We start from the raw sequence: 19,499 nt of genomic DNA on the forward strand, positions 1-19,499 counted from the left end.
CCAGGGTAACCATTGCTCTCTGGTGGAGAGGTCGTGCTCAGGGACAGAAGCCAGCAGTCGTGCTGCTGTATCATTTTACCTTCTTGCCTGTTACAGACATGTCCCATGGGCTATTCCTGTGGCAGCAGGGAGGAAGCTTGGGGAAGACGTGAGACCTTGCAGAGAACCTGCTGACTGGAAAACTGAGGACAATCCTCCCTATTTGGACAGGGCGGGCAGCAAAATGAACCAAACAACTCAGTGTGGATGTCACCAACATCTCCCCACTGACTGGTCTTCACTGCCCCATCCCAGCCTTGAGTGCTTCAGTGCTGCCATTCACACCAACCTCTTGCTGCCCAGGCTGGGCTGGGAGCAGCCTGCAGCTGGCCCTTGTGGCAGCTTCAAGTCCCCAGAGCCACCCAGCAGCTCCGGCCCTGCCTGGTGCACTGTCCCAAGGTTGTGAGTTTGCTGGAGAGCTTTGCTCAGGGCTTCCAGTGAGGAATAATTACAGGTTCAGGTTCACTGGTTGCTGCATGGTTTGGAGTCCTGCACCCTGCCCACCTCTGTGCCAGGGAGAGAGTGATTAAGCTAACAGTGAAGTGGTGCTTGGCTCTGGGAGCAGAGGTGCAGGTGGCACTGCCTTTCCTGGGAAAAGTCCTCCGGGCTTGAATTTTAAAGTAAACATATAACTCCATCCAGCATTTTCTGTGTGGGCAGAAAGCACCTGTAACCCCACTGAGGCTCTTCTGGGCTTGGCTTTACACAGCATTCAGTCATGGGATGCCTGGAGCTCCCTCCCTCCTGTTCTCAAAGCCTGCTGATAAAGAATGGGGGTCCTTGGGAGCTGATTTCTCCGTGGCTGTGATAAACTATCCCAGCCCTTGAAAACACTCCATGGTTTTCATGGCTCTGGTTTAAACTACAATAATACATTAAAAACCCAAACATTAATCCTGCCAGAGCTTTGTTACCATCTGCTTTTGACATCCCTGCATTGGGAAAACACTTTAGCATTGTGAAATTCCTTTCTGGAACACCCTTGGAAACCTGCCGGGGGCAGCCACCGCTGCCAATCCCAGCGCCAGTGGCCATCAGTGGCTGGAAAATCCTGCTGGAAAACCTGGCATGGGCTAAATGGGAGGAGAAGGTGTGCAGGGCAGGCTGTCTGCTGTCCATCTGACCCTGGCATGCTGCTCAATGCAGGCTTCAAACTGAAAGGGAGTGGATTTAGGTAAGATATAAGAAATTCTTTCCTTGGAGGTGGTGAGGTCCTGGCACAGGTTGCCCAGAGAAGCTGTGGATGCCTCATTCCTGGCAGTGTTCAAGACCTGGCTGGGTGGGGCTCTGAGCAATGTGGTCTAGTGGAAGGTGTCCTTGCCCATGGAAGGGGATTAGAATGAGATGATCTCTAAGGCCCTTTGCAACCCAAACTCTTCTGTGATTCCATAATCTCTCCTTCAGGCTGTGCAGGGTGCCAGCAGCCCTATGCTGTGGGAAGTGGGCCACAGCTCCCTCCATGCTTGCCAGAGTCTGCACGCAGGCTCAGCTTTCCCTTCTCACTGCTGGTCTGTGCTAGGGAAAATGCCAGATTTCATCCTCAGGGAGCTGAGAGCAGAGGGGAAAATCCCTGTTTCTACAGCACTCCAAGTAGTAGTCTCAGCATCTTGGACAGAAGACACCCCACACCCCAGTTTCCCCATCTGTAAGAGAAAGATCATGTTCTTGTATTTCCCTGGGGTGGTTAAAATCCACCCCAACCCCACACGCAAACACAGACTTGAAATAACTGACTCAGATAATAAGAAGTACTGTATTAGGACAATGATTGGAAGAGCTCCACCACATCAGAGCTCGCTTTGCTTTCCCCTCGCCCCCAAAGCCAGCAGCCAGCCCAGCCATCACTGCATCCTCACTGAGGGGAACAAGAGTCCTGTGGGCCACACCAAAGGATGGCCCACGCTGGTGTTAGCTGGAATCCTGCTCCGGCTGAGCGCCCGGGGCTCAGAAGAAACTGTTCTTCTTCAGGCTGAGGGTCTCCACCTCCTTCATGAAGCGCAGGCACAGCTCCTCCTGCCACGGCAAGGCCACGCACTGCACGGCCACGGGCATCCCCACACTGCCCCGGAAAGCCTGTGGCACAGAGAGAGGGAGAGGGCTTGGGGACGTCCAGGGGAAGGGATGGGAGAGCTCGTGCTCCTGGAGAGCCTGGCACCACTCACCTTCACCAGGGTCCGGTCCCACCAGTCCTGATAGTATCCCTTGTAGCCCTTCAGCTCCTCCTCGTCCTCATCCGTCACCAGCGTGACAGGGACAACACCAGCAGGGAAGTCCAGGGCGTTGTAGAGCATGGTGTAGCTGACTGCCACTGGGAGAGAGGGGGAGCTTGCAGTGCCAGCCTGCGCAGGGAAAGCCTTCACCCCCCTCTGTGTACGCAGGATTCCAGCTACCGGGGCACTTGTACTGGGAACTCAGGGGCTGAGGGATGGAAGTCGCCCTTTGGCTCCCATTACACCAGGGGCGTGTTCCGGGTGCTCCCCGTGGGCTGGGCCGCAGCTGTCCTGAGAGCTGAGCTCTTCCTACTGCTGGCCAGCACCCTGGGGATGCAAGGGGAGGAGGAAGGCTGCTCATGGATACTGGCACAGTGCCACGGCAAAGGTCCCCTGTCAGTGTCCTACCTGAGAGTTTTGCAGGGTAGCCGATGCCGAAAGCCGGGCCCAGCATGGGACACAGCATGACATCCAGATTCAGCTTTTTCCACTGGGCAATGAACTGGTGGCAAAAGTCCTGAGGAGGAAATGTGCTGGTGGTCAGTGGGGTGGATGTACCGTCCCAGGGTGCCAGGGTGTCCAGCTGGGCTCTTGGTCCCTCCCTGGGAGCAGCCAACAGGCTACATCAGGCCTGATCCTGCTAAAACCCAGCAGTGCTTTGCTGCCTGGACAATATTCCTCCCAGCTTACAAAGCACCTTCTCCCTGGTAAACTGGAGGTGGGCAAAGACTGAGTGCACGGGCACATGGTGACTTGGGACATGGGCATGGGTCTTTGGAAAACCAGAAGGGAAATAAAAGCAAGTCTGATGATCTACATTTTTATATGCAGGTGTCAAAAATTCCAGTCTGATTTAGCATCATGAACTTGCCTACGTGTTGTCCTAACCTTTAAATGTGCTGAGAACTTGCACACCCAAGTGAGATCTGTTGAGGAGTGACGTGTTCCCACCTTACATCACCAGGGACCCAATAATCTCCTGACCTTGGTGAGTGCTGAATCTGCCCCTTCCCAAAGAGAAATCAAACAAAAACTATTTAACCCCAAACTGCAATACTTTACCTCGATTTCATGATGAAGACTCCAGACTTCATCCACTGTGCTGTAAAAGGACACAAACGCAATGAAAGGCATCCTTCCCTGTGTATACACCTTCTTTCTGCCTTATGGGGTCCCTACCTCTTGGCATGATGGATGCATTAACCAGTGCTGAAGCAAACACCGTATTTCATTCCTACAGGCTTCATCCTCTTCCTGAGCAAAAGGCTGTGACCCCTGCTCTCATTCTCACCCTCAATTTAGAAACAGTTTTCCAAACCCAGCAGGGTTATGGTGTTGACACAAACTGCTCTCAGTTTGCTCCCACCCTTGCATTTCCTGCTTTGCATTCTCTCAGACACGTGCAGCTGCAGCAGTACCAATAATGTAGCAAACACTGCTGCAAAACAAATCTTCACACATTTGCTCAACCTCAGATTTACTCACTTTTCTTTCATGCTTCTTACGATACTTGAAAATCGAGGCACCTGAGCAGGAGAAAGTAAAAAAAAAAGGAAAATAATTTCTATGAATCCCAGCTCCGTCCTCTGAGACAGCTCAGTGACAAATACAAGCTGTTTGTTTACTCAGTGTGCAGGGAGGACTTGTGGATTTTCCCCAAAGAGGGGAGAGAAGGAAGAGAAATAGCATCACTCCAGTTTGGAGATGTGTCTCAGCACAGCCAGGAAGCAATGCCCAGAGACTTCTTTATGAGAAAGCCTTACTGCAATGGGAGACAAGTTATCCACATATAGCTTAACTCTGTCTACACTAGAAAGAAATGGACCTTACGAAAGGTTTGGCAATCCAGGAGAGGAGAGTTTTCAGCCAGTGTGGTGCCTTTGCCAGCCAGAACAGCAGCCCCGTGCCGCCTTTCTCCATCTCCCCTTCGCTGAAAGGGAGAGGGGGGTTTAGCTGAGCAGTGGTAGGGAGCAATCACAGCAGATCAGCTTTTCCCAGGCCAACCCCTCTGAACAGCATATCTAGGTGACAAAAAGAGGTTTGCTCCATTCTGGTGGGCAACACTTGATTCTCACAGCATTTATAGGATATCAGCTCCCAGCCTCCTTCCAAAGCTGGAAACAATCCCAAAGAGAACCAAGGTGCAGCTGAATCACTTAATGTTAAACCCCTGCCCAGTGCCTACCAGCCACTACCTACATCCACTAGGTCTGCTACCTGTATCCAGATTCCAGCCAGACCCTAGGGAGGATTTTTATAGACAGGCACCAATCCCACCAAACCGTTCCAGGCCATACTTACAATTTCTTGACAAAGGATCTGCCTCCATCTGCAAACATTCCCCTGACACAGTAGCTAAAGACCACGCAGTCCACATTTGTGAGTTCAAAGGGCACCAGCTGGAAGGACAACAGAGGAAGGTATCAGTGGCACAGGCACTGTGTGGGACAAGCCATTGAGGGCTTGAAACAGGCTGAGCTGGGCTGAGGATTTCCTGACAAGCCCACAGGAAAACCTCCATCCTTCCCTGAAAACAATGTTTTTCCTTTTAGCAACAACTGCTGAGTCAGAAGACACAGGATGGGCTTGCCCCCCTGTCGAAGCAGCCCCAAGGCCCCTACCGTGTGGCCGGCCTCCTCCAAGAGCTGCTTGGTCTCGCGGACAGCGCGTCTCATGGCCGGGCTGGGCATGGTGAAGAAATCGGTTTCATAGTAGCCAACGCGGAGGGGTTTTGTGCTGGAATACACCTGCAGGGAGAGGGAGAAGCTGGCTGGAAGGGTGCCAGCGGAGCCAGCAGCACACCCACACCACGGGGCGAGTCTGGAGAGCAGCATTTGCCTCGCCCACCCACGGGTCAGGTGTTCTCAGCCTGCAGCTCTCCCCAGAGACCTCTGGCCCCTTGGAGGTCCCCACCTCTTCATTGAAGGGGAGGGGCGGCACTGTGCTGTCCAGGCTGAACATGTCCTCGCTCAGGAGCGCCCGCAGGCACAGCGCCAGGCTCTCCACATCTTTTGCCAGTGGTCCCACTGCTGCAGCCACTGGAAGAGACCACAAGAGAGCATTCAAGGGTACGTCCTGCAAAACCAGGACCTCTTGGCATTGTTTTATCTTAATTTAGTATTGGCAACAGTTCCTCTTTAAGAATTGGGCAGGGGATACCCACAAGTGTCTTCCCACCCACAGGTCCATCGTTATGACCCAGAGCTGTTATCCATTAACATGCGCCCTGGCATCTCCATTTCATGATTTAAAAAAAAAATAAACAAAAAGCTTTGTCAATCATGACATGAGGACAACATCAGACACTCCCTTTGACTGCTAATCCCACCCCCACAAAGCAGTGACAGACAAGGCCACACCTTGTGGGTAACAGGTTGTGTTGTGGTTTATGCTACACAAACTGCTCCTCTCAGCTCACGCGCATTTCAGTTTCTCAGAATTCACAGTATGGGGGCAGCTCTCTGAAAAAATCCCTGAAAGGGAACCTGCTTCTCTCTAAAGGTTATGGAGAAAGTCCTCCATACCCAGCTGAGGATCCTTCTCACCACTGCCCTGCTGCTGCGGGACAGACATAACTCCTACCTGCCTTCTGCCCAACGACTCCAGCCATTACTCCTCTTTTGCTGTAAAGAAAAGAGACACAAAATACGGCAGCTGAGTAGTTTTCATTGAAGGAAAAGGCTTTAAGCAGTAGCAAGTATCAATTAAAACTGCAGAAGTGAAGGTTGGCAGAAGGAAGAGCCGAGGGGAAGCCCAACAGACACTCAGCCTAGGCCTGACAGATTTAGGCCCTGTCAGTCAGGAACAACCATCCCCTTAGCATGCAATTGGAGAGGCCTCCCCATCTCTGTTCTGGGAACCAGTGCTTCCCTTCATAGATGCCCCAGAAAATGCCCAGGCAGGGATAAACCAGCCCTTCCCAGTTCCTCCCGAGCTTCCCTGGCCCACAGGAGTAGGAGCATCCCAGCACAGTGGCTGGTGGAGTGGGTGTCACCCAGAGACATCGCTGCATTTCTCATAGTACCTGAGTCTGTTCCCAGTGGGTTTGATTGCACAGATCCCACAGAAGGCAGCAGGAAAACGTAGGCTCCCTCCTACATCTGTCCCAATGCCCAAGATGGACCCACCACCTCCTACAAGTGCTCCTTCTCCACCAGAGGAGCCTCCAGGGGTTCTGGTGTAGAGCAGAGGGTTGCACGTCTGACCAAAGATTAAGTTCTTGCAGTCATAGCTGAAGAGAGAGAGAGAGAGATTGCAATGAGGAATGCAGGTATCTGCTGCTGTGGAGCCTAGTCACTACTAGAAGACCTTGAGAAGGTAATCAGGTAGTTCACTAGTTGTTACACTGACATCATTTACTGTGGTGGTGAAGACCATGAGCCTTTTCCTGGTGGTCCCATGCTCTGGACTCAATAACAGCTAATTTCAGTGTCATTAAACCTATCCCAGAGAGAACCTCTGGCAGCACAATCCTCCTGGAAAGCCTCCCTGTTGAGGCAGTCTTGCGTGTCACAGGACACCCAAAGCTCAGCCCTTGCTTGAGACCAGGCCAAATGCCAACTGCAGAGATATTTACACTGGACTTCCTCAGAAGCTGGGGCAAAATCTCATAATCCCCGGGGCAACCTCTTTGTGTGGCTTTTTTGAACTATGGTCGGTCATTGCCACATCACCTTAAGGAAGGCATTTCATAGGGTTTGGGCAATGGTCACCCACAGAGGAGCGCTGCCAGAGCTCACTTGGCAGGACGCAGGGACACTCCGGCTGTCCAGCAGAGCACACGTGAGCTCACCACATATCAGTGACACCAAGAGTGGTCTTGCCAGATAGAGCAGGAGGTTTGGGGGCAGAATAATTTGAGGCTGTTAGTTTAACTAGCTTCTCCTTCCATGAATATGTGTGTGCACTCTAGAGTTAATAGGATCATCTCTGAGACGTTAATTTAAAAAAAGATAAAAAGAAAAGTGATTTAAAACCACCCAGCATAGGACAGAAGGGCAACAGTTTCTCTCCTCTCCTCCTCCTCTTCTGCTTCTTTATTTCATGTGGAACTAGAGTTAATTTTCATCCTCAGTGTAAATGTGTTTACTTTTCAATGTGAAACTTATAGACACAAAGAATGGGGACCAGGTGTTGTTATATAAAAAGAAGTGGGAAATGAGAATGAGACCAGATAGAAACCCTCCCTCGAGAAGGGGAAGGGAGCACTGCTGCTATGCTGAGGGAACAGAGCACCCACCTACCTGATGAGGGACTGGGGAACATTGGTTTTGACAAATGGAATTGCCCCCTGTCTCTTGAGCACCTGCACCACCACGCTGTCCTCTGCTGCGGGTTTGTTGAGGTTTTTTATGAACCCCAACGTGGAATCATGACCCTGGGAAAAGAGGACAATGAGGTTTTCAGATGGAGGACTGCAGTTCTCCCTACCTCTGTACTTTTATCTATATATTTAAGCACATACATGCACCTCAAACAACCCACCCATCACACACATGTTGATGGCAAATCTGAACACCCTTTGTTGGCTCACATGGGAGACAGGCTCCCCTGCCCAGGCAGCCCATCCCACATCAGCTAAGACAAAGTCAAGCCATGTGCTGAGGTCAAACCTCCCCCCACCACCAAACTTCAACCCACAGGGATTTCGGAATACAGGCGGAATCGTGCTGGCAGTACCTGGCAGTCGATGGAGTCTTTGATGCTGACTGGCACCCCATAGAGCAGACCTTGCTTCTCCATCAGCTTGGCTTTCCGGAGCTGGGTCTCGCTTTCCTGCAGGAACTCCGTGATGCAGTTGGTTTCTGTGGCGATTTGGAGGGCCTTGGGGAAAGCAGGCAAAGCCCACAGGTGAGTCACAGCCCATGGTGCTGCACAATGACCTCTGTTCTGCCAAGGACACCTGCCTCTTCCCCCTTTTCCACCTCCCCGTCTAAGCAGTCGGTATCAGGGCAGCCCTTACTGATACTTTTCAAGCCATTTTCATGCCAAACTCCAAGATTATTTCTGGACACAGGGGGGCCATAGCACCAGCTTGTGCTTGATGAAGGGAGGTACTCAGCTCAGATGAATACCACGCACTATTCTCTTGTTTGAGCTTCTGGGGTGGCACAAATGATAATCCCAAAGAGGGAACCCAGGAAGTGATCAGAACTTTATGGCAAAAGTAGAGAATGAACATGAACACTGACTTTTTGAGGTTTAACAATCCATTTGGAGATGGAGGGGTGACAACAGCATTCTGCATCTTCCCTACAGGCATATCTGCCCTAGGGAAGGGGTGGGCTCTCCCAGAAAGGTATGGGCTCTGCAGATGCTGCTTGCTGGTCCTTCTTCCTCCAAACCAAGCTGAAAGCTATGGCAGCCAGGTGCCCAGCTCTCTAACCATTCACAGAAAACCACACAAGGGGCCATCACGTACCAGTGAGCAGCGACAGCTCAGCAGCATTTGAGCCCGGTTTGAACCTTGTGCTAGGCTCCTCCCAAAAAAAGCCAGCCCCACCGTGGGTGAGATGCTGCCCCGCCACCCTTGCTCCTCACCTTGCCCACATAGGCATAGAAGACGTGGTCCGGAGGGAGGGAGCCATCTCGGAGTTTCTTGGAGAGCTCCGGCAACGGCAGAGAGAGGATGGAGACCATGTTCACAGAAGGATGCTATGGGAAAGGTTGAACAGGCAATGTCACACCTCTAGTTCAGCTGATGGCTTCCTCCTTTCTCCTTGGTGCCCTCTGTAACTCACCCAAAAAATATCTGCCATTTAGTCGCTGAAGGACCACATCCTGCTCTACCTGACACCACTGAGCACAGTGTGAAACCCTCAGGGCCAGTACTGGCCTGGGCTTTCTCAGCCTTTCTTCCTGTTCAGACCAGTCACACCAAGCACCTGCTGAATAAATTAAAGCCTTTCATGCAGCCTTGTTCAGATAGGTCATGGCTAGGCCTGGGGGAACAGCTTAGTGCAATGCTCTTGCTGAATTACAGTGGGAGTTGGTGTCATGGTTATAAACATTGTTCCATCAAGGAATGAAACCAGAACCGGAGCCAGCTCTTCTCGCACCACCATGATATTTGCTCAGGGAAGTGCAATAACCAGGGAGCCCCTTGGCTAGTCATTTTTGGGTCAGCAGAGCTTTCCTCACCACCTACTAAACACCATGCAAAACACATCAAACCCCACGCCTCGAGCTGGACTCTGAACCTGAGCGAGCCGGCCGGGCTGCCTGCCGGGATCTCGGGGCACCACCGCATCCCTGCCTGCAGCCGCGGCTGCACTTTGGCCTCTGCTGATAACACATCGCCTGTCGCCTCTTCCTGCTGCCTCCTCAACCAGCCTGAGCCTTCCTCCCCGGCGACGGGGCCGGGAAGCTTTCAGACAGGGATTTTCCCCTCCTCGCTGCCTGGGACTGTTACCGAGATAACGGGTCGTCTCCCGCTGCCCCAGACAGCGTTTCCTCCCCATCCCTGCGATCGCCGCGATGCTCAGGTGTACGCGCACACACTGACGTAGGGAAAATAAATAATGACACTAAATCCCCGCGGGTCCATATAAGGAGCCGGGAGAGCACCTGACAGCCGGGCGAGCAGCTGCTCCTCGCAGGGAGGGCAGCACAGGGTACGCGACGGGGAGGGGGCCCAGGGGAGGAGCTGCCGCCGCGGGGATGGAGCAGGGGCCGCGGCTGCCGGCACTCACTCACCTGCTCCCGAAAACGCCGCGCCGCCGCCTCCATCCGCACCAGGCTGCGCTCCTGCCGCTCCTGCGCCTCCGCCACCTTCCTCCAGAGCGCCCGGCGCCGCCGCCATCGCAGCAGCAGCAGCAGCAGGGCCGAGCCGCCGAGCAGGGCGGGCAGCGGCACCCGCATGGCCGGGCTGCGGCAGCGGCACCCCGAGCCCCCGCACCCCGCTCGGCCCCGCCCGGCTCGGCACGGGCACCCGCCCGCCGCCCGCGGGGAGAGCGAGGCAAAACCTGGGCGGGATTCCGAGCCGGACAGGGATTTAACCGGTTTGCTGCCGTGCGAGCGCCGCGCGGGCAGGGAGAGGGAGGTCCGGGAGCAGGAAAAGCTGCTGGATGACAGCTCGCCCCTCCCTGTGCTGGGTGGTCTCTATCTGATAAGGTTTATTTGGTTTTGCCGTTCGCCGAGGGAGGGTTCGATCTCCCCGTAATTTTTCAGCCCCTCTGGGAACAGTCTTGGCTTGGAGGATCGAGGCAGCACGGGAGGGGAGTCCCAAAGGTACCCGACTCTGGTGCATTTCCTGGAGCCAAGCGGCTGTGTGGGAAAAAGAAACAATGAATGTCGCAGGCTGTGCCCAGCGGAGTTCACTTGTCACTGGCAGAGCATGGGTGTGCCTGTGCTTTGCAGAGTGCCGCGGCTCCTAACAGCGATGTCTGGCATCCCTGCTCTGCGGCCTTGCACTCCGTTTTGAGGGAAACGCCAAAATAATTTCTTCATCACCAGCCCCACAAGGGGTCTGTCCTTAAAAAAAACCCCTCCACGACTTCCAAAAGTTTGTCAGAAAATATTTCAAGCTATCCATTTTAGATACTGCCCATAGGATTGTGAAAAACCTGTTGGGAAGGATCTGGGATGTTTTCTCACTTCCCAGCAGGATGTGCTGTTCCTAAGCCACCCCAGGGCAGATGCTGAGCTAGAAAATGTGGTGGAGCTAGATGCACCCAGACTCGATTTTCCTGGCGTTACTTCTCAGGCCACTGGCTTTATTTATTTCAGTCTTCACCATCTGAGGGCTACTCTGGCAGCACCCTCGGAGGGAGCTGCTGTGCTGTGCATCCACAATGTCCTGGGGTGTGCTGGATGCACTCCATGTCCTGGGGCTCTTCGCTGAAGGGTGTTGAAGCCTCAAAAATACTCAGCCCTGCATGAACTCGATGGCCTTCTTGCTCTGAGGATATGCAGCTGCCTGTTGTCTGCGTCAAGGAAATCACATGCAAGAACAGCAGTTTTCCCAGCAGTTTTTTTTCGTTTACTTCTTTTTTCCCTTCCCTCTCCCTGCCCTTTTTCAGGCTGTAGGGCTCACAGAGTTATACAAGGTTGCAAACTCCCAAGGGCACTGCTGTCTATTCAAAAGAGAGGAGTGAGTTGGCAGGAGTGCCCTTCCCATGAGTCAGGAGGATGTAATAAGCTCCAGGCTGGCAAGAGCATACACTGTGATCCCTATCTCCCCTTTCCTCCTTTCTCACCCTGTAGGCTCCAGGCTCCTGCACTCATCTCACCCCATAGCAGCACAATGCCAAGATGGGGCTGTTCCCTTGCAGGCTGTAAAACCTTGTGCACTGAGGTCTTTCAACACGAGAACAAGAAAGGTGGTGAACTTTGGAGAGACAGAAGTAAAATTAGTTCTTGTGGAAGACAAAATTACTTCTCCAGCCTTCTTCCCCCTAATTTAAATCCTGCTCAAAATCTCTCATGCAGGAACATTTTTTTCAACTTCTGCAGTTCAGTTTGTGAAAGGGAAGAAAACATAGTAGAAGAATTATGCCTGGAGCACCTGTGCCTCCAGGAGCTGCTGCCGGAGACTCTCCTTCTCCCCTTTCCCGGGGAAGTGTGTGGGGGTGAATAGGTGGGGTTGAAACATCAAGCAGGACAGTGGTAAGGCTTGGGTCTCTGCTGGGGCCAGCCAGCTCCAGAAGGTTAACTCAGGGTGTGGGAAATCCCAAAACGCAGCAGGTCTGTGCTGTGGCCCAGCTGCCAGCAGAGATGGGCCAGCAGATGGCACTGGACGTGGAGCGCCAGCGTACGCAGGAGGTGGCTGGGGACGCCCTGTCCGGGTGGATGTGCCTTGGCCTGGCTAACAGAGGTAAAATGGGTTTGGTCTTGTTCCCCATGGGCTGGGGTGGCGGCCAGCTGCTGGCTTGTGGGGCAAGTGATGCCCTGATGTCCTTTTGGGACACTGGTGTGTTCTTGTCAGATGAGCAAGTGCATTTTTCTGCTATTACATCCATAGGGCCGCCCATATGCTACTGCAAATGGGGCTTGAATCTTGGAGTGCTGGAATTGAGGATTGATCCTACCCCTGCTCCTCCTCCACTGCCTGGCAGGGCTGGAGCCTGTGGCTAAGGGAGGATGAAAGGATCTCCTGGATCTCTGATGGCTTCTTTCCCCATTGCTCATACCCATCCCTGTGTCCACAGAGCTGTGACTGGGTGGGTGCCACCACATCCCAGAGATGCTGCAACCCTGCAGTTACCGAAGGAGGGGCACAGAGTTGTCATGTTCTTCTATCTGTGACAGATCACTCACGGTCAGCCAGACTGGCTGGGGCTGAAGGGCCAGCTAGTTCCTGTTCACCTGACACCAGAGCAGTGCCAAGAGCACGGCAAATATGCAGCGGTATTTTCCTTGGTGTTGTTTCCTGGCATCCGGAATGCTGTGACTCCTCAAGCCAGAGGTTAGGTTGGAGTGACTAATAGCTGTGTGCTCACACAGATATTTCTTGTGTGAAGCAATCCGATTCTGGCACTCCCAGCATCCATGCCTTATCCGTGTGCTGTAGGGAAGCAGCATCTCCTGTTGGTCTCCTACAGCTGATTTCATTTACTCTTCCAAGGAGGAAAAGAGACTGTTCACTATTCACCGAGGAATTTTACACTTCTGTTCTTCCATTTCACCTCACTGCTTTTAGACTGTTTCCCAGAGATTAAACACCTGCTCCTGCCACCAACTGCCAGTCACCTGCTTCCTGGGATCTGGCTCTCTTGAAGAAGGTTCAAGCTACATTTACAACTGCCAGCAGGCCTTCTTGCTTTGTTTCTCCTCTCCTTGTAGGTTCTTGACTCTCAAGGGGAGTTAGTCAATGGTCTGCAAGAAGGTGAAGCAACTCCTCTCAGAGCTGCAGTTAAACCCCTTCAAGAAGGTTCAGCAGCTTGGGCAAGAGGCAGTGCCACGTGGGAGTGATTTCTTTTGTCCCTGCAAGAAAACTGCATGTTTCAACCAAGTTGCTCACTCAGTGATGCTTTTGTTGTTCACTTTGTAGCCACTTCTGCCTTGGAAAGGTGCTTGTGCTCCTCACTGCCTGTGCCCCAGAGCTCTGTCAGTGCGAGGGCTGGTTGATCCCAAATGTGCTTCAAGCCGGAGTATGTGAGTTCCCATAATCAGTTTGAACACATGGTTTGTGCCAGCTTTGTGGACTCTGTTCTGAAGCAGATTAAGAAGTGCTCACGTGTTTTCTTCACAAGCAGAGTGGAGGAGGAGCTGCCCTGGGAGAGGACCATGACTTGCACATGTGGCTTGCACTTGCACCAAGTCTCTTGCTCTTTGTGTATGTAGCAGCTGTGGCATGGTGAAGGAAAAGCTGAAGACATCATAGCAGAGGGGTCCCTAAGATGGAAGGGACCCTTTGGGAGATCCCTGAGATTGCTGAAGACACCTTAAGCAACAGCCTCTGAAAAGCTCCTTTGTATATAAATGAGGGAGTGGGGACTTATTTCTAGCAGTGTTTGTGTTAAAGCGGTCTGAGTCCAAACAGCTTTGCATTAAAAAATAAATAAGGAAAAAAAAAAAAAGAAAGAATTTTTAAGTGAGTAAAATTACTCCTGTAGTTGTTTTACACAGCTCAATGAAGATAATTTTATTGGCAATTGTGAGTGATTACAGTATTATCTGCCATCAAAAAAGTTTTTTTTTTTTTGAATGCTAAGGGAATTAATGATACATAAAACTGTGCTTAGATTGAGTGCGTTCATCAGCAGAAATGCCTCGTGCTGGCACTGCTGCACTGTAATTACTCTGTCTGCTCAGAGGAGGAGAGCAGGAGATGGGGGTGCTGTGTGTACTGCCACAGATTTACATACACTTACACACTGAGCAGCTCGGCTGGGGTGGGGAGCAGAGCCAGGTCAGCAAAGCTGGTGAGCAGGGGGACAAGTTTCACCCGTACTTTTTCTTTATTGTGCATTACAGAGTGAAGAATGGGGGTAATCTCTGCTTAAAACTTTATAGGGTGAAGCCAGTATGGAGAAGATGGCTAAATGCTCCTCAGAATATCAAAGGATGAGTCCAGTCTTTGTAGGATGCTTCCTTATGGTGTGATGAATTGATAAAACCAATCCTGGCATGACAGGCGCTCATTGCCCAGCCCTGGGAGACTGATGGTCACGGTGGGAATGGCAGAGGTGTTGTCCCCAGGGGACATCTGCTCATGCCATGTGCTTTGGGAGAGCCCATTGTACTGCCGTTCCGTGGGGCTGGGAGCATGGGCACCTCTCAGCACGGATGGGGTGAGGAAATGCAGAAGAAATGCTCCCCAGCTTGCTTCACACCCTGTGGCCCTTCAAGGGAGACACAATACTGGGGGAAGGTTTACAGGCTGGGGCATTGCAGGAGGGGCTGTTGCAGGGATTGTGGGCAGTGTGTGCAGAGCAGCAGGATGCTTTCCATGATACAAAGACTTTGGAAGGGCTTTTAAGAGAAGTGTGATGGGTTGCAGCCCCTTTATGGAGCCCATGGGCTCCCTGCAGTGATGGACCCACGCTCTGCTCAAGTGGGGAACGTAAAACCTTCCATGATCTCCATCTCCTTGTGCACAGCTGCCTTCTGAGCTGAACCTTGAGCTAAGTGAATAAAGAGCAAAGAGCGTTTCCAGTGCAGGGGGAACACCAGGGATCATTCCTTGCTGCACCGAGGGCACATCGCTGCTGGATGTGTTTGGCCTTTCGGATGTAGCCACCAGAGAGCAGGATTGAGCTGCTGGCCTGGCAGGAATCTCCGGCTCGGCGACTTCAGCGTCCTAAACCCTGTGTTATACGCTCTGAACTTGTAGTATTGTACGAAGCAAAAAGCCCTTTTTGGGCTCTTTGGGTGGTGAGACACCCGGAGCTTTTGTGGGGAGCAGCGCTTTGATGTCAGGTGGTTTTAAGTGCTCTTATAAAGTGCTGGGAGTTCTGCTGTTGATCCATCGGGGCCAGGTTGTTTTTGCTAAGGAGAACTTCCCTGCAGAACTTGATCCTGCAAATTGTTGGCTCTGCTGCTGCCACGATTTGTTGTGGCCAGGACCGTGCCTCAAGTCTGGCAGGCTGCCTGCCCTTTCGAGGACAACCACGGAAGTGTTTGGGTTGGAAAGCACCTCTGGTGTCCCTGACTCCAAGCCTTAACCCAGCCCTGCCAAGTACACCACTAAACCACGTCCCTAAGTGCCACATCTACACATTTCCTAAGTATCTCCAGGTTTTGTGACACAGCCACTTCCCTGGGCAGCTTGTTCCAGCGCTTGACATTGGAATGAATTGAATGAGTAAGGGCATCTCCACCCTCCCTGAGTGCACATTGCAGAGAAGGGGAAACACTTGGTATTCTTTGTGTTTGAAGCCCCATGGCCCAAGTTTTGAGGCTAACAAGGGCTGCCCCAAGTTTAAACCTGACAGAGTTCCCCAAAAGCGATGTCAATCCACAGTGTGGAGTCAGGATTCAAGTGGGGTCCTGAGTCATAGCGGGGTCCTGAGTCATAGCAGGGTCCTGAGCCCTTGTGCGACTCTGAATGTGACTGGGCTGAATCCAAACCTCCTTGGCCACTGGCATTTTGGGTTTCCCTTGCCTGGCAGTAAAAGTATACACACATTGAGGTTTCCTTCTTTCCCCTTCCTTTTCCTCTTCCTTTATCCTCTTCTTCTTCCTTTTTATCTTCCTCTTCCTTTTCCCTTTTCCCTTTCCTTTTCTCTTTCCTTTTGCCTCTTCCTCTCCCTCTCCCTTTCGCTCTCTTTCGTTTTCGAGATCCCTACTCTCTGAACAGGCCAGGAGAGGGAGACAGCCAGCCAGTTACAGCACAGCTCAGATTTCCAGCTCTCTGTCCTGGGATGGAAGCTAACACACTTTAAATATACACACTGATTTTCCCAGGGGGAAGGTTTGATCTGTGCAGGACCCCCCCAGCTGGCCTGCAATTTACATTTACACAAGCAAGGTGGGCATTGGGCAGGAGGGGAAACTGAGGCACAGGGCAGGACCGTGTCTGGAGGGATATGATTAGTGGCTTCCTTGGTGATGACCTCCTGGGCCCTTCTGCAGGTTGGGATTGCTCTGTGTTGATCAGTGCAAACATCCCTGTGCTCTAGGTGGGTCCTCAGGCGGTCTGTGGAGGTCCATTTGAGCATCACCACAGGTGTCACCTCCACAGGGGCACACAGTGCACAACGGGGGTGCACCCCCAGCCCTGTCCATGCCGAGTGTTTCTGCAGGGTCTGTACAGCCCTGGTTCAGACCCCCTGATGGAGCAGTGGTGGGGACCCCTGCCCATGCCAAGCTGGTTTTGGTGAGTTCACCCCATCACCGTGGAGGCTCGAGGGGCAGAGATGTGCATGTGCCGTGGGGAGGCCCTTGGTGACTCCTGCCATGCCATCTTCCTGGAGCCATTGGAAAGCCACAAAGCAGCATGGCCCGTGCTCTCAGCAAGCACCTCAACGGACTGATCAGCCCCTCCCATTGCCTGTATCTTCCCTTTCCCTCTCATCCCTCCTGAGCCGGCACCACCAAAGGACTGGTGAGATCACCCCGTGCTGAAAATAAATAAATAAATAAATAACCAAATAAAAATGCTGACGTGGAGAAGTCAATCAGCTTTGTGTGGCCTTGTAATATCTCATTTTATCCGTGCCACGCTTTATTAAATTCTCATAAACCTGTCAATGAGGACAGATACCATTTCAGTTTACCCCATTAGTTCTACACAATGACATCGGGGGAGAGAAAGACGGGGAGGTGGCGGGGAGGCACTCGGCGTGGAGAAAAGAGGAATGAATTTAAAAAGAAAAAAAAGAGAAACCCAGAGCCAAAACTTGGCTTCGTGACAATAATGTAATAACATCGGTGCTCAGGGAAAGTAATTGAATTAAGTGGCTTTTGTTAATGGTTTTAAGATTTAGAAATGTAAATAATAGGTAGGACTCTTTAGTGGGACTCTAGGTAACTGCATCCCTGAGAATAAGAAATGCTTTGCTGTTAAATGTGATGTCAGATAGTTTTGTTACTCCTCCGGTTTCATGCCTGCAAAGCATATTTTGCAGTTTTAAAGCCGGGTGTGTTTATCATCTTTCCTTTCTAACTTCAGACGGAGCTTAATTCAGGAGTATTTGCATGAACCCTTCTTAGCCAGTCCCTATCAGTTATTTGCACCACCAGGAATAAAGTATTATTTCTCCCGAGCTGCTTTGGAGAACTTCCTGACTGCAGGGTTACTGTGCTCTGAAGCCTCCTGTCTATTTACATGTTCATTAAAGGCAGCAGCAGCACTGCTCTCTGCGGCAGGGCCGGACTCAGCTCCTGGAGTAAGAGCTGGCAGCAGTGATGTTACACCGGGCTTAGGCCAGTGGGGATGGAGAATCCAGCCGACAGGTAGGATGAGCCGGCTGATTTAGAAATGACTTTCATGGGAACTCGTTCTGCTTAAAATATTATTGGATTTTCATTTAGGAACCTATCAAAGTGCAGAATAAAGTCTGAGCTGCCTAACCCATATAGGTCTAAACAAACAAGCCTCCCTTCTGCTCTGGGATCTGTCGGCTTGTGGATTGGGAAAGGTCCTTCAGTAAGGCATGGGCTGAGTCTCAGGGAAACCCACTGTGCCAGGCAGAATAGGGGGCTTTGCATTTATTTAGGCTGAAAATCTTCCCCTTTGCAGGATGAAGGCTCTCCCTGGTCTGTGCCACAGGGATGCTCCATCCCCGCTTGTCCCCTTAGCTCTGGCTGCAGCTCTGTGGGCAGTAGCAGCACAGGGTGGCGAAAGTTCTCCCATGGCTTTTGCTCCAGTCCCACAGCAAGTGGGCAGCTCAGCATGCACCAGATCACTCTGTCACATCCTTTGGGAACTTCCCTTCTGGCTTCACTTGTGACCCACAGTGATCTCTGCTGGCCTCAGCTCTGCTTGTGTGGCTGCAGAGCCTTCCTCGTAGCTGCCAGCTGCTTCCCATCCAGTGGGGTCTCAGGACTCACACAGCCTCAAACACCTTCCTCCATCATCCTCATAAGCCTTTTCCCATCACCTTCCCAAGCCTTTCCCTGTCACCTTCATAAGCCTTTCCCCATCACCTTTATAGGCTTATTTGGAAAGAGCATAAAAGTCCCAAGCCCAAGCCAAACCTGACCCAGCTCATGAGGGCAAAGGAGAGAGTTGCCAGATTGTTAAAATAGAAATATAGAAATAGAGGGTTCCAGCAAGCCAGCAAGTAACACATTTTCCTCAGGGTGTTTCTTGAGTAGGTTGTTTGCAAAAAAAAAAAAGGGAAAAGATAAAAGAAAAGAAAGAATAGTTCAGTCTTGCTGGAGAATTTGATGATATTTCTTACTGCTGTCCGTTTGCCATATTGCTGTGAAGGGAAGCTGGGGTGGAACAGAAGGGTTTGTTTCTTCCCTTATGGGAAAATAAAATAAGAACAAGAAGAATATAGCAATTAAAACAACAAATCCTTCACTACTCTCTCTGCATTAGAAAAAAAAATCCAACCACCCTATGATCAAATTCTTAAAACCATCCCCTGACTTAGCAACATCCCCCTGACAGATCCCTTTTTTCTGACCAGACTGCTGTGGCAGAGGCAGCTGCAGGCTGGGCTGCTGCTCTGGGCTCTCCTGAGGATGCTTTGGCTGTGTGCAAGGTGCTGGGGTGACAACAGTGGCTTTCCCTTCTCTACAAAAAAGTGGAACTCTGCCTCCCTGCATAGAAGATGGGACAATTTGTGGCTCTGCTTTGCAAGTTGAGGTGCTCAGCAGTGCAGCAAGATAACAGCTGGAAGGGAATGTACACAGCCCAATAGACAGGGAAGGACTTTTTTGCTTGGAGGGCCATTAAATAATTTGCCATGGCAAGACCCAGGCAATGCTGTTTTCTGCAGTTAAGATGCAGGTTATTTTTCATTAGCTGCAAAAGGCTGTTGGTGGTGCCAAAGCTTGCCACCAGGTCTGCAGCTTGACACAACATGAGCAGCTAGGAACAATATCATAAAAATAACTGAAATCCACTGAAGGCTCTGTTGAACTGCTTTTTTAAAGTGCATCAGGTGAAGCAAAAAGGAGTGGGATAACCCTGATCCAAGAAATGGTGCCAATGGATTGGGAAGTGCACACACATTGAACAGGAGATATGAGCATGCCAGAGCACCCCCAATCTGCTGGAACTGCATGTGGATGGGAGCCTGGCCCTGGCTGCAGCATTTTGTCCAAGCAAGACTGAATTGAAGTTTTTCTTGTGGGGCTGTCCTGGTACTGTCTTCACTGACAAGGTCCCTGCTGAGCCAGGAGCCTGTTAGA

General features: G+C 51.6%; 1 protein-coding gene across 1 annotated transcript; it reads right to left on the reverse strand.

Annotated features, from left to right (window-relative positions):
- Positions 1 to 1,773: 1,773 nt before the first annotated feature.
- Positions 1,774 to 10,279, reverse strand: LOC116448239 (fatty-acid amide hydrolase 1-like). The gene is made up of 15 exons (XM_032118379.1): positions 9,945 to 10,279; positions 8,790 to 8,903; positions 7,929 to 8,072; positions 7,493 to 7,626; positions 6,274 to 6,480; positions 5,832 to 5,872; positions 5,163 to 5,287; positions 4,871 to 4,996; positions 4,551 to 4,648; positions 4,080 to 4,179; positions 3,735 to 3,775; positions 3,312 to 3,351; positions 2,658 to 2,766; positions 2,202 to 2,347; positions 1,774 to 2,112 (listed from the first exon to the last, which is right to left on the reverse strand). The coding sequence occupies exons 1-15, from the start codon at positions 10,107 to 10,109 to the stop codon at positions 1,984 to 1,986; spliced, it is 1,719 nt and encodes a 572-aa protein (XP_031974270.1). The 5' UTR covers positions 10,110 to 10,279; the 3' UTR covers positions 1,774 to 1,983.
- Between the last annotated feature and the right edge of the window lie 9,220 nt (positions 10,280 to 19,499).

This window comes from Corvus moneduloides, chromosome 9 (assembly GCF_009650955.1).
Source record: "Corvus moneduloides isolate bCorMon1 chromosome 9, bCorMon1.pri, whole genome shotgun sequence".
In the NCBI taxonomy this organism is placed as follows: domain Eukaryota; kingdom Metazoa; phylum Chordata; class Aves; order Passeriformes; family Corvidae; genus Corvus; species Corvus moneduloides.

Coding starts and splice junctions, on each gene's coding strand:
- LOC116448239 (XM_032118379.1), bottom strand. CDS start 10,109: ATGCGGGTGCCGCTGCCCGCCCTGCTCGGCGGCTCGGCCCTGCTGCTG. Junction 6,481..7,492: donor GTTCCCCAGTCCCTCATCAG/GTAGGTGGGTGC, acceptor CTCTCTCTTCAG/CTATGACTGCAAGAACTTAA. Junction 3,352..3,734: donor GTAAGAAGCATGAAAGAAAA/GTGAGTAAATCT, acceptor GTCCTTTTACAG/CACAGTGGATGAAGTCTGGA.